At 37.6% G+C, this 15955-nt stretch overlaps 1 protein-coding gene across 8 annotated transcripts in view; it reads right to left on the bottom strand.

Annotated features, from left to right (window-relative positions):
• adgrl3.1 (adhesion G protein-coupled receptor L3.1) overlaps nt 1-15955 on the bottom strand; it is a 200303-nt gene that overhangs the window by 24408 nt on the left and 159940 nt on the right. For 7 of the 8 annotated variants that reach the window (XM_037532789.1, XM_037532791.1, XM_037532792.1 and 4 more), the window contains exons 12-16: nt 14884-15006; nt 13106-13311; nt 12172-12348; nt 6088-6297; nt 3180-3400 (exon numbers count right to left, since the gene is read on the bottom strand). In XM_037532789.1, coding sequence (XP_037388686.1) covers nt 3180-3400; nt 6088-6297; nt 12172-12348; nt 13106-13311; nt 14884-15006 — 937 coding nt within the window. The remainder of the gene's footprint in view (nt 1-3179; nt 3401-6087; nt 6298-12171; nt 12349-13105; nt 13312-14883; nt 15007-15955) is intronic. The other variant, XM_037532790.1, reaches the window with a different exon arrangement.

The following is a 15955-nucleotide window of genomic DNA, read 5'->3' as shown; positions in this document are numbered from 1 at the left end:
CTGAATTATTCAACTCTTCATCTCTGCTTCCCTGAGATCAGCTCTGAAGCCCAGCACGTGTTTTTGTGTGTGTGTGGCCTGATCCACCTGCACAACTAAGCATGCATTACCCCACAACAGGCTCCATATGGAAATGAATGCAGGATCCAAATGAGATTATAAATACTTTATAGTCTCCAGTAGGACGTACGTCCAGTAGGACGTACGAATGATGTACACTGGGACACAGCTATGCAGACAGTGCTGTTGAAGTATATTTTATCCATTACCAAGATAACCATGTTTCTAATAGACAGAGTAGCGCTCAATGACTTCCATTCTCAAGAACATGCAGTAGAGTCTCTATATGAAACCTACAGGCATAACACAATTAAATAATAGAAATCATAGCGATTATTAGAAAACCAACTTCTTGAGATTTTCTTAGTTTTTATAATTTTTTTAAATACCAGCTGCCCTTTACATGTTTTGAATATTTCAGAACAAATGGACGAATAAAATGTATTTATTTATTTATGTTTTCCTTTTATTTCACTGAGATATTAAGGCAACAGCTTGACCAACAAACTAGCATGAATAAAAATGGAACTGAAGCAAGTAGCCATGAATTAGCACCCCCATCACATGATGCGACTAAGCTGGGTGGGCGCAGACAACAGCACTGTATGGTCTAACACACTTGGAAGAGAATACTAGCTGCCAATTCTATGCACTTGCATTAATTAGCATCGTGCTGAGTGACAGGGGGAGAGGGACAGGCTAAATATGCAATGTTATACTGCTAGCTACAGATGACTATGGCATTGCTGGGAATCAAATTTGCAATCTCCCCAACAAAAAAGCCAATGTTTAGAACAGTGATGTCAAAGTGAGTTACTTCTGGGCCACAGCTCTGTAGAGATCACAGGATTCAATGAATCAGTTTATTAACAAGTCCTTGATTTGAACGTAGAGTGTTAAAAGACAGAAAATAATAATCTCTGCAGAGCTGTGGCTTGGAAGGGACCCATTTTGGCATGCCTGGAGTAGGTAGTTACTTAGCCTTTAGCTGTATGTTATACTGAACTTCTTTTTAATAATTAATTTCCTCTTAAAAAGTATCAGAGATATTTTTTTTATGTCAGCAATAACATATCAACCATAAGTTTAATGTATCATTTTTTGCATTCTTTCTGGTTCTAAAAACCTGGCCCCACTAATAAAATGATTCAGACTTCACAGATGAGTTGAATCAAGCATTAGATTAGGGCAAAGGCTTTCAATCCCAGTCCTGGTTACCCTAAACTCTGCACAGTTTTGTGTCCCCAAGTTGGAATGAACAAAAAGTACCAAAAAACAGTAGTGCCACCTATAAAAACAGATTACGAAAAAAAAAATAATAATAATAAAAATAATTTAACATTGGCAAAAAGTAGGCTATTGTACTAAAAGACACTGTAATATAAAGCTTTTAAAATGAACTGGAGCAAAATGAAAAATAAGATGGACAAAAAACTGACAATCAGGTACTTGTTACAAAGCAGTTGCTATCCACCTTATTTCTCATGTGACCACTGTGTTTTGAGACTGGAATGGCTATGACTATGGTAGTCAAAGAAAGTGTGCTTACTATTTTCCCATTTTTTGTTTCATTAAATGTCTGAGCTGTTCTGGGAAAACATGATGTTTGTAGCTGTCACTACAGCCAAGTAAAGATGAAAGAATGGCAAGAACAGCAACATGAAAAACATTAAAAGCGCAGAGCTTCAGCAGACATGTGAATGTGGCTACATAATGACTCTTTGAAAAAGTCCAGTTGTTAGTGCTGAAATCTGATAAATAAAATGCATTCAGATAAAGAATTGCCAATGGAATATCAATAACAGATTCTGTTTAATGCAATCACACTTTATATTGTCTTTATAACTCAATGTTTTCTGTCTTACTTAAAACCTGAGACATACAAAGCAAAGAATGTTACTTGCACGCCTGTTCAATTACAGATCAGTTACAAACATCGGCACACAAGCATTCAAGCTCCCTAACAATAAAGGTTATTTATATTTTTATTTATTTACACATCCCTATCATGTAATAAGCATTTAACATATTGTCTGTTTGCACTTCACTCAAACGTCTGTCCATAAGTCACTCAAACTAGTAATGATGATGATACCCATAACTTGCCAATTGCGTAATTCATCACCTCATCATTACAATAATATTTTGGCATATTGCGCACTACTAAGAAAATGTCCTTATTTCATTCTTTCCTGCTCTTTTTGAAAGAAGTGTGTGACCTATTTATCTTGCCTGGGAAGAGAGACTGCATTAGACCTCCTAGACTGACCGCCACAAATTCCTATGCCACATTCAAAATCTCATATTTAAATGATGATTTATGCTGAAATATTGATGTGGAAGCACATCCCTTTAGGTTTCTCTGGCCACTAAGCACAGTGACGTTGCCTTAGTGCTCCCCCTTATCAGTTTAGATAGGGCAGTTTTAGGAGTTTAACCACTTCAGAGAATCTAAGTGGGGAAAAAAAAACATGATTCACTACATATCATTCACCCATACTTTCCTAAGACTAGGAAATAGCCTGCAGAAGTTTACAGGTCAACAAGAAGCACACGTAACATGTGGTCAAAAAGCTGGAATAGCCCTGATTAACATATTGCCTGTTTATAAGAAATTTGTGCACTACTGTACAACATACAATGCCTGCTTTTTATAGGGCTTATTATTAGTTCTGGAACATCAGATTTTTTATGAATGTTAGTAAAGAATGTGAAAATGTGAAATAGACTTTTGGAGTGTGACCGTCATTGACTTGTGAGATTTTCATTGTGACCATTACTGAACCTATGAGATTTTGATTGTGGTCATCATGGAATTTTGAAATTTGTAATGAGATCAATATTGAGTTTTAAGATTTAATGACCTCTTTTGGATTTTGTGATCATTACTAAATGTTAAAATTGGGAATGTATTCATCACTGAATGTAGAGATTTTGAATGCATACATGAAGGAATCTTAAGACTTTTGAAGATGAACATCATTAGAGAATTTTGAAATTTGGAATGTGATCATTGGTACATTTTTGTGAATTGGAGCGTGATCATTAGTAAATCTGGAGATTTGTAGTTATTCCATGACAGGACACCTAAAGGAGATGAACTCTGTGTGTGTACTCACACTCTGTCTGTCCCGTAGCTGCGGTAGTCGACAGCAGCGGACACGGCCACTATAAGGGCAGGTACTCCATAGCCGGTGAGGTAGAAGTATTTAGTGCGCGAGTATTCACTCTCAAACACCTCCACCAGCATGATGTAAAGCTGCACTCCTTCCAGGAACATCCATGTAAATGCCGCCAAGAAGAAAAAGTGCAGCAGGGCAGCAAACACGGCACACACGATCTAAAACCACACACATACACATAGACAGAGCAAAGACAAATCAGTAAACATTTACTGGCCAATTTTAAAAAACATACACCCATGCTAACACACTCTTAGCATATAATCCATGCCTTGATTATGCTTTTAGACCATGTCTTGACTTAAACGAGTTTTCCCAATAGATTTTCCACATTATCTCTCTCTCTCTTACTCTCGCTCTCTCTGAGGATGTGGAGAGGTTTCCATTATTAACGGGAGGTCAAAGAGCCACTCCTCTCTTGTAATTAACGACAGCCAGGCGCCATTCTCAACCACTTACGGGACTGTGTGTTTGCATTTGTGAGCACACACGGACGTTTAATTTTTTTCCTTTTTTTAAGTTGATTGAATATATTTATTTTGACTTGGCTCAATATTCTAAATCTCAAAAAAACAACAACAAAAAGTAGCACTTTACATCAATATAAGCTAGTCTACTACACTGGTAAACATAATGCTGATTCAAATATATATGGACCATTCTACCAAAATAGTTCCAGTTGAAGTGCCACAGTAAAAAATATTCAGATCTCAGACATTTAAAAGTATATAATTTATTTAAACCCAAGGCATTCATTGAGAAAGTAATAACCTAAATATACACAAAATCATCATTGGTTTGAAGTGAATCTCTCCCAGAGTCAGAAAATCTGTGTGTAATCTTAAGAAAACTTAAGTCACTAATGAAATATATTCTCTGCAATTAAGTAAATGTTATTGTGGTTTCATGAAAAATTGTGTGTTCAACTGTTCAAAGCTGTCTAGTCATATAACGGCTAGCATTTTTGAATTATGCTGCCATTCTATGAAAAATGAGCTGTCACTACCAAAGGATTCGCTAAAGATTCAGTAGTGATACAACTATTTCATATGTGACAAAATGGACCAGTTAATGACTTGTTTTAAATAAAACAAACATAATTAAGGTGTAAGGTTACTCAAAGCAAAAGTCCAAGTCAGTAAAAAGTCCAAAATGGGTTTTGAGTCAATTTCGGTAGAATGATCCATACGTTAGCCGTGCACTTACATTCTAGCCACCAAAAAATTAAACAGTCCTTCAATGAAGTCCCAAAATCTGAGAGTTCATACATCATTTTAATAGTAATGAAAATGAAACGGTTTTGTTGCCTTCTCTTTCCTTCGCTGGACACACAGATGCATTCAAACAGCTGGAGCAGCAGAACACGAACAGTGAAAATGTCAGTTATGTGGAACTATTTAATTACTATTTAATTTTCATCTCAAAAAATGATAAAGTGCAGGTTTAGTTTGTCCTGAGTGCTGTTCTGTTGTGCTAGTGTGCAGCCTACCTTCACATTATTGTTCCCTTGATTCTTCTTCAAATGTTAATGCAGAAATTTCACAGAATAGGCTAATTTGTCCAATCTAAATCAGCAGCAGTATATTGTGCAGTATACCAATAATTTTGTGAGAAACTTGTTAGGTTTACATACACAACCGTGAGACTACAGCAGAAATAAAAAAAAAAGTCAGTCTGGCAGCTATGATTGTCTTTCAGCCTGCTTGCTTTTGCCAATAATTGTTGATGTAATATATTTTATTCATGTAGAAATGATGCACACATTTAAAGTAAGTAAGTTCATTTTTTGTAATTCAAAATGCAACTACTTATCAAAATGCCCAGGGCCAGATATACAAAATACAGCCAGAATATCTGTTCACAGTGTGTCTTAAAGTAACATTTAATTTACAAACCCTGCATCTAATCACTCAAACAGCGCACATGACCGCCTAGTAACTGTGCTATGATTCTGAAGCACAGCTTCCGGAGTTGCAGGAAAATTGAGCTTTCAACAAGTTGCAGACAAAAGAGAAAGTGTGAAGAAGAGATACTGGTGTAAATAAAGTTCTTTCCAACCTACAGAGGCACTACTCTACTCAGACTCCAAAAAATTTCTGATTTAAAATTTAACACATCCTACTGCACATCACAGGCACATTTCGTGCTGCGCCTTCTCATACATCTGATCTTGAAAGCTTATCTGTTGGTAAACATTCTTACAGTACATCATTGATCCTGTGACTCCATCTAGCCACTTTGACTAAATCAATTAAAGAATGTTAAAAGTAGTCCAAAAACAAGCCTTTGAAACTCTTTACTAATTTAAACCCAGTTTTAAGAGATTAAGAAAATTCCCAGTGTAGTTGTCATTATTATACGTTAGCACATAGCTTTACAGTACATCAAACAGCAACCTGTGTGACTCAAAAAATCCTGCTTTTGGTTCCCAAAAGGCTAGAGTCAGTTTATAGGCAACAACCTGGACTGTTTAAATATCTGCAGCAGCAGCAGAATAATAATGTATTATTGTGCAGAGAATAAGGTTTCTGCCTATTCACCTGATTCTCAGAACTATTTATTACTGTTGTTGCTGCAGGCAGATATGACTCCTGTGCGAAAAGACACCCAATGTAAAATGAACATTTTAGGACATACTAAAACAGCACCATCAGATATCAGACAAAATGAATTTGGTTTTTGGGGAAAAACATCATTACGTGTAAGCAATCAAACAATTAAACATCAGGCAAAACATCCTCAGACAAAAAAGTTGCTTTCGGCCCATAGAGTATATCCAACCAAGCAGCCACTTGCCTGAAATTGGTGTGTTTTTTAAGTGGATCTGTAAACATGAGTTTCTTACCGGCTGGTCGGTGCGGTGGATGCCAGTGAGGAAGAGTGTTTCGGCGATGAAGAGCGAGATGCAGAGATTCTTGTGGATGGTGTTGCGGTCACTTTGCAGGCCGCGGAAGAAGCAGAAGGTGAAGATGCAGATGAGCAGGCAGACGAGTGAGAGCAAAATCCCCACCCAGGTGATCAAATCTAGCAGCAGCTTCTGCATCTGATCTGCCTTCTGAGAGAGAGAGAGAGAGAGAGAGAGAGAGAGAGACTTCAGATATGAAGTGTAAACATTCCAATACTTTACAGTAATATTGAGATTCGGAGTGTGAGAAATAGACTGAGAAAAAAAATAAAGAAAAAAGAAAGGAAGGGAAGGAGTGAAGAGTGAGAGAATAAGTCACAGATTTTCACTAGGTTACACTAAATGCCAGTATATGCTAGCACTCGAGATGTAAGGCTCAGCTATGTATCTGTATTGGTTGATTTTCACCCCAATTATGCGATCGCCAATCCTGAGAGCTGAGCAATGACGTAAAATATAAGAGTCATGTTTTGCCTGAGGTGCCTGAATGCGCTGCATCACTTAGGGTGGAACAGTAAACAAGAAAAGAAACTGGTGAATACGAAGCCAGCTTCAGCCTCGTCACATTTAGTTCACTAATGAAAAGCATTTTTCCTGAAGCATACTATATGCTTGGCTCCTATGTCAAATTTGCTGTTTGAACGGGTAGAGCTGTAGTTAACAAGGTTTGCTCTCAAAGTTTGGACTAATGTTTCTGTTAAAATGTTAGCATCTAAGTGCTAATCTCAGCTTAGTTTACACTACAGTAACATCATGATCTACGGCTTTGGCAGGACCTGAAAATAAAAATGAGATGCAGAACAACAAAAGCAATTGTATGTCAGCCATTGTAGCCTTCTCAGTACATTTAAAAATCCACTTGTGGAGGATGGTTTGTAGGGTGAATAGGCTCCAGTTAAGCTTTGTGGGGTGAACAGGCTCCAGAATGTAACTGCTGCATCGTTTAAGATGGAATGGCTAAATTCTAACAAGAAGCTAATTTAAGCATCAACAAGAGCTAAAAGACACTAAACAGATGAGGATCTGTCTCCTATTCTGCTTGACAGGTAACATTAGTTTATTTATTTGCTTTTTAACAGAATCAATGGGTCAGTATTGTTTTGTCCTGTTTTCTTCTCAATAGCAACTGTAGTGACAGTTTGTTAACCCACAAACAAGCCAACATTAGTTATATTTCTTGCTGTGTCATTATTTGCTCTAACATTATATCATGGCATTTGTCTGTACAATGTTTGCGAAGAATTTATGGTCACAAAGATCTTAAAAAGTGTTATTTGTCTTGGCAATAGATGTGAATTTTGGGGGCAGAGCTTCCGAAGAAGCAATAAAGGGAGGGGTCAATTTGTTTTGTTATTGGGCTGAAAGACGTTGTGGGCCAAAATTGGGCTTAACTGTAATTCTTTGTAGGCTAGCAATGTTACTTGGCTAACTTCCATTGCAGAACAGCACAAGTTAAAATTTCTGTGTCGGATAGCTCTAGGCTAGATTTTTGTAGCCTCAAACAGGTTAAACTTCTTTGCTTGTCTTAATTCCTTGGTAAGTTAGCACTAGGCAAAGTTTTTGTAGGCTAAATTCCTAGCTTTGTAGGCTAGAAATAGCTAAATGCATTTGTGGGCTAGTATTAGGATAAATTTTTCTGTGGACTAGTACTAGGCTAATTCATTTTGTAACATAGTAGTCTTAATTCCTTTGTGAATTAGCACTAGTCTAAATTCTTTGTTGGCTCATACTAAATGCCTTCGTGAGCTAGCACTGGGCTAAACCTTTTTAAGCTAGAAATAACCTAAATTCCTTTGTGGGCAAGTAGCAGCATAAATTCTTCTGTGGTCTGGTACTGTGCTAAATTCCTCTGTAGGTTAGAATTACAATAAATTCCTTTGTGAGCTAGCACTAGACTTAACTCCTTGGTGGGTTAGAAATAAGTAAAATTATTTTGTAGTGTAGCAGGAGGATAAATTCCTTTGTAGGCTAGGTCCAATTCATTTGTGAGCTAGCAGTAGGCTCAACTCCCTCGTAAGATAGCACTAGGGTAAATTCCTTTGTAGGATACAACTGTGATAAACTCCTTTGTGAGTTAACATTAGGCTAAACACTTTTGTAGGCTAAAACTATGATAGTTTCCTTGTGAGCTATCACAAGAGCAAATTTCTTTGTAGGCTAGACGTCTGCTAATTTCTATTGTAGTCTAGCAGGAGTATAGGTTCCTGTATGGTCTAGTACTACAAATTCCTGTAGCTATCTAGAGGCTACAGCTAAATGCTAAATTCTGTTGTAGTCTAGCACTAGGCTAAATTCACACTGCAAATGAGTTCATCTACTTTTTTTCATTCAAGTGCATCTCTGTAGGAAGAGACATTTAATGTACTCCTCAGCCTTAAAAAGCATGAAACAGCCAACCCAGCTTAATGCACTGTCTCAACTACACAGAGCAGAAACTATGTGCTACATTTGTCAGCAGCCATACTGCCTTCAAGTGTTAGAATAACAAATTAATTTCATCTGCAGTATTAGGAACGAATGCAGTGGAGCATGGAAAACACTCACTGTTCACTCGCAGAGGCCAAGCACACGCCCACACCGACACACACGCAAGCTTTTATTAATCATTCATAAACATCTACAACATCCATTAACACAGCCTCGGGGGTGTGGGTGAGGGCCGCTGACGTGTGTGTGTGTGTGTGTGTGTGAGGTCAGCCCTGCCGTCGGCGCACAGCATTTACATTTTTTGTATATACTGACCTTTGTGCCTTTGTGTCTTTTGCCTAGAAATATTTAGCACCCAGCTCACAGGCAGAAATGCTCTAACATGTGGAAGGTCTCCTCATCTGTACAAAGTGTGTGAGCCACATGTGGGGTCATCATTCAGTGTGAGTGTGTGTGTGTGTGTGTGCATTTTCATTGTGCATCTATTCATCAACTTCTTGGCTGACAAATTTTACCCTTAGCATATGAGTGATCGATGTGAGGATATGTGTGCAAGCGAAGAGCTAGATATAGTGAACCATAACTTCTGTGAGGTAACATACATTACGAGCTGGGAACAGTTGAATGGCTTCAAAAAACCTGACACATACTTCCCCTCTTCTCTCTCAGTCTCTCTCTCGCACTCTCTCTCTCGGATGATGTATGGTGCGTCACAAGTATTTGTGAGTGCTACTGAAGTGGCCTGGTCAAATGCACTGCTGTGGAATGTCATTCCAAACCTGTTCTAAAGCTTCCATCGAACCATTCAACTCTACAGTACAGTTTTGTACTGTACAGTAAGGGACATAAATATTTGGATGTTGATAAACTTATTTTAGCTATTTTAGTTTTCCACAGCATATTGGAGTTGACATTATGTAATGAATATGAGCTCAAAGTGCAGACTTTCAGCATTAATTTGAGGGTATTTACATCCAAATTGGGTGAACAGTGTAGGAATTATTATATACTCCATTTAAGGGGCTCAAAATTAATTGGACAAACTAACAATTACAAATTAAATTGTCCATTTTTATTACTTGATCGCAAATATTTCAGATTGTAGGTTTTAGATGTATTTTTGGAAACTCTTATCTAATCTGTCCGTTTTTGAGATGGAGTTTCCTTGATTGTTCACTCTCTTGATTGTTGGTGCAGATACGCCTGCCAGCTGGAGTTTGTTCTTGACCCAGTCAATTGCTGTGAAGGGGTTTTCTTCACCATGGAAAAATCTCTTTTGTCATCCAACATAGCTGTGCATATGTTCAGTGCCTTTCAGTGTTTCTCAGATCACCAGTATGTTTTTATTTTTTGAAGAATATATCAAATAGTTGATTTGGCCACACAATGTTTTTGACATTACTCTGATGTGTTTGTTTTGATTTTTCAGCCCAATGATGGTTTGCTTCACTGGAATTAACTCCAGATCTTTCATCTGCTTATTTGTAAGCGAAATAATGACAGGCTAAAACATCTGGTTATGAAACAGCTGAGTAGCCAATTGTCCAATTATTTTTGTGACCCTTAAAATGGGGGCTATGTATGAAAATGGTTCACCAGACCTGGATGTAAATACTCTCAAAATAAAGTTGAAAGTCTGCATGTCTTTCTCATATTCATTTTTTAACTGTTTTAGTATTATTTTGTACTTAGTATTGAAATGTTGTATTGAAAGAAGCATTATTTTCAGTCTAAGTTCAGTTTAAGTCTGCAGTACTGAAGTTGTTCTAAAGTACTGAATTTCAATACCTATCCCTAGGTAGACTAAGTAGTCACAGTAGACTTAACCAGACGGCTGTTAACCCTCAGGACCTTCTAGGCTTTCAGAAATGGACTAATATTTCGTGGGAACTACAAAATACATTTTGTAATTTCCAGGTCATTGGAATGTTAATATGTCAGTTTATGTTAAGATGCCATGTTGAGCTTTAGGAACTTTCCCCCACTAATTGTAATCAGTGAACTCTTTCCTCTATAATTTCTCTGCTCTTGTGCACTAACATTAGCTTCCCGCTAACACATTGTTAGAATCTTTTTGTTATGTTTAATTTAACCAGGCAAGTCATTAGGAACATATTCTTTTTACAGTGGCAGCCTGGAAAGCAGCAGAAGCCACTTGAAAAATTCTATAGAGATGCTAGTATGAAAAACGCAATAACAGATAAAACTAATAAGTGGCCATTGCCTGCCCTTTGCCTCCCAGATGAAAATGAAACTGAGGTTGTCCTGGCTGTGAAAACATGGTATGAACTACTGCTAAAACTGAAATGTTGAGCCCAATAGTGAATGAGTCATTTCCCCAAGAGATCCAACAAACCCATGCAAATCCTCAGTGACTGTTTAATTTGTTGCAGGAAAATAAAGAGCAGTTACTGTAAGTTCAAAATTACCAGTCATCCACTAATGAAAAAGATGGAAGCTGACTCCATTTCCAATTCCAACTTCTTTTTAGCCTAGTATCCCTTCCCAGCAGGACTTTCAGCCTAATCCTCCAAACCAGGATTATGAAATGAGTTAGAAAAGAAGAGGCCATCTCTCCATAGAACTGAAATGCAGCTGAAACTGTAAACCACTTAAATTTCTCCTGACCAGAGCTTTCAGGCGTTGCTAATCACCCAAAGATCAAACCTTCTGCAATTCACCGGAAGGCATAAACTAATGGGGTCTAAGCTTCTGCTCACTGCAAGCACATTTCTGATGCTCATCCTTTCTTGGAGCACTGCATGAGGACTGCAAAATATTTATGAAACAATAAATAATGGAGCCAGCCATAAAATCTCCTATCTAATGAGTTGAAGGCCAGAATGGGAAAATTGTTTTCATTATGCTTCTGTGTGTTGAAAAATTTGGAATCACCTGTAAAATGTTACTTTGTTCAAGAACACCTTAAATAGTATAGATCAAAATACTGAGTGCATTTACATGCACTGAACTCACAGAAGACAAAGTGATGTAAACGTAATGTACAAACTTCATACAATGGCTTTTTTTTTTCAAAAACATTGCACACTGTCTGAAAGATATATACAAACACTGTTTGAAAATATATACATGTATCATCTAGAAGATAATAAATATCAAATCCTTCATTTTGTCAAACATGTAGTTGGTTTCAGTGTCCAAAAGTGCTGCCTGCTTATTTTCGTTACCACGGCCTGTTTTCGCACATGTGTAGACTGAGAAATCCGAAAGAAATCAGAGTAAGAGTATTCATGCACTAAGAAATCTGATTACTGAGCTACAATATAGCTCTCACTATGGAATATTTTAAAATCAGGTTTCTAAACTCTGATCTAAGAAATGTATGTAAACAAACTCATTGTAAACTAGACATTAAGGGCATTAGCTATCTGGCTTTCTGCAGACATTAGCCAGCAGGAAAAAACAACCCACTTCATCTGTTTACAATAGATGTAGTAATGGTATCATCTACAGCTCTCTTATTCTTATTCTAGTCCTGTTCCAAGTCATTATTTGAGTAGTAGATTAATCAAATTGCAATCATGTATGGGGTATTATTGAAAAAACCAACTGAAGTGCATGTGTGCGTGTGGTCACCTTGACCTCCACGTGGGCCATGAGCACAGCAAAATTGGTGAGGTGTGTGCAGGAGCAGGAGGTGTGAGTGCGATTGGTCCTGAGCAGCCTGCAGTCCTGTGTGGACCAGAAGCCTGTCATGGTCCGCTTGGAGTAGCTCCAGAACGAACAGTTGGGGTTGAAATTCTCCTCCGACTGCTGCAAAGTCCAAACACATGATAGTGAGTAATCAATGCACACAATAAATATACTAGAAACCAAAAATTTGGAAACCACTTTAAGAGGGCTTCACACTGAGTGCTGCTACTTGCTGTGTGTTTCCCTGTTGCTAAGCAAGCTTAGCCAAGCATCGTTTAAAGCTTGAAAAAGAAAGCCTGAGCACTTGCACTTTCAGAAAATGATCTACTACTAAATCTACATTAATGTAAAGGTCATAACATTTTGATGGAAGATTACAAAATTTTGTACTTTAAACCAGGTACATGTATATGAACAGGATAGAAAAATGATTTCAGATTGACTTTAATCCTCAAAACGCTCTCACCCACTAAACTGTACCAAAAGAAATATGAACATTTTCAAGAATGAACAAAGGTTCATTTGTTTGCCCACATAGAACAAAATGATTCCATTTCATCATTCCACTGTAATTTCTCATTATTCTCAAGCAAGCATTGCTGAAAAGTTAATATTTGACCAAACAGAAATTTAATTAAAGCACATGATAGGCAGATAAACAGCTACCTAATGTTAGTGTTCTGGTTACTTATAATGATGAACACTGAATATTAGTAGCAGAATAAAGTATCAGTGTTTCAAATTGCTTTATAAAATATAACTGATTAATCTGTTTTGTCTTTGCAAATGTAATAAATGATTTCCCCTAGTAATCTGTTTTGTCTTGAGTAAAAACTGTTAGAACTGTTGGAAAATGTTAGCTAGTGTGTTGTACTACCTGTAGGTGTTTGACGGTGAACACCACGGGTTCAGATAGGTAGACCTTGTTGCTGTCTTTGTTAATGGCTGCTGTTATAACAGGTGAGTTGACAATGAGGGAGTAGTTTGGATAAGCAGCTTCACTGCCCAAACGCACACTGGCGTTCTCTGTGGACAGATACTGGCCCAGGTTCTTATACAGCACCAGAGCCATGCGGATCTCACCTGAAGAGCACACAATGAGATAAAAATGTAAAGGACAGAAAGGTTGTCTGATGTTCTTTAGTTCACTTCTGACTGTAATAAATTAAAAACGTTTCAGGTTAATCTAGGACATGAAAGGATGTAACATAGGGTAAGGTATTTTTTGCTCTTTGCTTTAACGTTTATTCAATGCAAATGAAGCTCAGAGTCACATGTTATTACTATGGTTGCACCCACATATGCTTTAAAGTTAAGAACCAAGAAAGTGTTGCTATTATCGCTACTAATATTATTATCTATGTATTATTATAAGTTAACATCACTGGCAAAGTGTTCATATTACTATATGTACTTAGAAAGATGCTACTTCTACTACCACTACTACTACTAGTAATAATAATAATATTAATAAAAATATCAACATTTTATCTTCCAAACACTGAAGCAAACACAAGAGCAAGCACTAGTGTGTGAGCTGAAGCTTAATCTGTCTAATAAAAGAACGCAATAAAAACACATTTACAAATTATTAATTAACTAAATATTGTGGTTGTAGTATACTGTGATTTGTAATTTGGCCATAAAAGAGCAATTAATCTAGCCATTTAAAAAAAATTGCGAATGCATCTGTAGCTCTTTGGATTAGCCTGATTATGTGAGAGCTGAGACATGACAGTGTTTCCGCCGCCCCAGGATGCAAAGCCATTTCATTCAATGTGTGAAACTTGACACTGTGGGCTGAGGATGTGCTGAAATGTATACTATAAACAGCATAGCTCACCAGATTTGTTTATAGTACATGTCAATATGTCAATACGTCAATATGTTCCAAAATTTAGGTTCACATGTAGGAATCTTGTCATGCTATGGTTTGCATGAAATAAATCAACTATGATTTAAAATTTTCAGTACATGAGCTATAATTAGTTAGCATGATAAAGAACTACTGCTAATTTTTGATAGCTGATACTCATCAGCATAGCCTACTTTATAATGTAGCTTACATAGCAGCATTGCTGAAGGGACACATTCAGTCACCTGTTTGCTGAGCGTCTTAGCCTATCATAGCAAGATATACTAACTATTAAACGCTGCATCATCAGACTCTTATAACTGACTAGTAGCTACTCTAGTGTCAAATTTCTGCAAGCATAATTGATGCTTTATTGATGATGACTGGCTGTCGCACTTTCCATAACTGGAGCCAGAAAGGTGGCCATGCTTGATTCTAGGACGGCACTGGCCACCCCTTGGCCACTGTGCACTCTTCATATGTGACTTTTCTGTAAGGGTGATCTGAAATAGATGTAAGTAGGAGTTTCTCAGACTGGATTATATAGTGACGTCTAGAGGAAAACTAGGGTTTCATATTGGCAGCTCTTTTTTATCTCTGCCAGAAACTTTTTTTTCATTGTATAGGTAACAGCATGCCATACAGCATGAACTCCTCTTGAGAAGAAGAATCTCACAGATTGAAGATGCATGGAAAGTATGGAAGGAAACATAATAAGTAGATTTAGCTAAATATGGAAATGAAGAGAACAACATGAGAATCCAAGGGGACAGACAGTTTGATTCACGCAGGCAGAGTACCGTTGCGGCCGTGCTGTTTGAGAGTGTTCGCTGAGAGATGGATGGAGTTGCCGGAAGATTCCGACTGAGGGAAAGTCAGGTCCGCCAGATCACCATCTGTGCTCAGTCGCGCCACCTCCAGTTCTGCAATGACAACACACACCCAAAATAAGACAAAGCCCCCTATAGTAAAAGAAGGGAATTACCACTTGAATAATGTAACCCTTCAGGGCTGCCCAGTGGACGCACTCTTTAATATCTTGCTCTCATAACACCATTACTAATCCAAACTCAGAACTCTGCACAGCTAGGCTGAGTTGAGTTACAGACAGTGATTGGGGGCTGTGTTAACATATTTTCATGCAGATCAATAAAACATGTTAATTGACACACCCTAAGCATTTGCACATACTGGGGGTGTAGAGTAAAAGAGCTTATGGAAAGGGCAAATGTGCAGAATGAAGCCTGAATAAATGCTTACAGCCACACATGTAAAGACTCAAACATATAAATATTTCAATAGCGCATAAACATGTAAATATTGGTGTTGTGGTCTGATGGTTTCAAAATAGATGATTTACAGGTTTAGACAGACACATGGTGAAATGGACACCTGTGGCTGTTCTACCAGCATCATAAAATACAGCACAGGACATAAACATCTGTGTGTGTGTGTGTGTGCGTGCGTGTGTGTGTGTGTGTGTGTCATATACTAGCTTCTCCGTGGGAGGACAATGAGTTAGAGAAGAATTATACTGTTCTGCACCTTTAAATCATTTCTGTATATGTGAGTGTGGGTGCCAAATTAAATTTATCTTCCTCATACAGTACCTGCGGCTCCTAGCCAGGCTATGAGCAGCAGAGTATCATTATGTAATTGTCCTTGTACAGGTTGGTAATATGAGTTTGTAATGTGCGTGTCTGTGCAGATTTTCCTTGAACCACAGGCTGCTACAGTGTCTTAGATCAGATAAAATCAATTACTGAAGACTAATTGCTTTTTTAGCCTCCTTCTGATCTCAGAAGCACGTCAGTATTTCACAAACGGTTGGGTTACGCTTACATAATGTCTACGTAAGGAGGTTCGTGATCA

This window comes from Pygocentrus nattereri, chromosome 22 (genome assembly GCF_015220715.1).
Source record: "Pygocentrus nattereri isolate fPygNat1 chromosome 22, fPygNat1.pri, whole genome shotgun sequence".
NCBI classification, from domain to species: Eukaryota; Metazoa; Chordata; class Actinopteri; order Characiformes; family Serrasalmidae; genus Pygocentrus; species Pygocentrus nattereri.
Note: the sequence above shows the minus strand (reverse complement) of the source record. Positions and strands in the feature narration are given on the sequence as shown.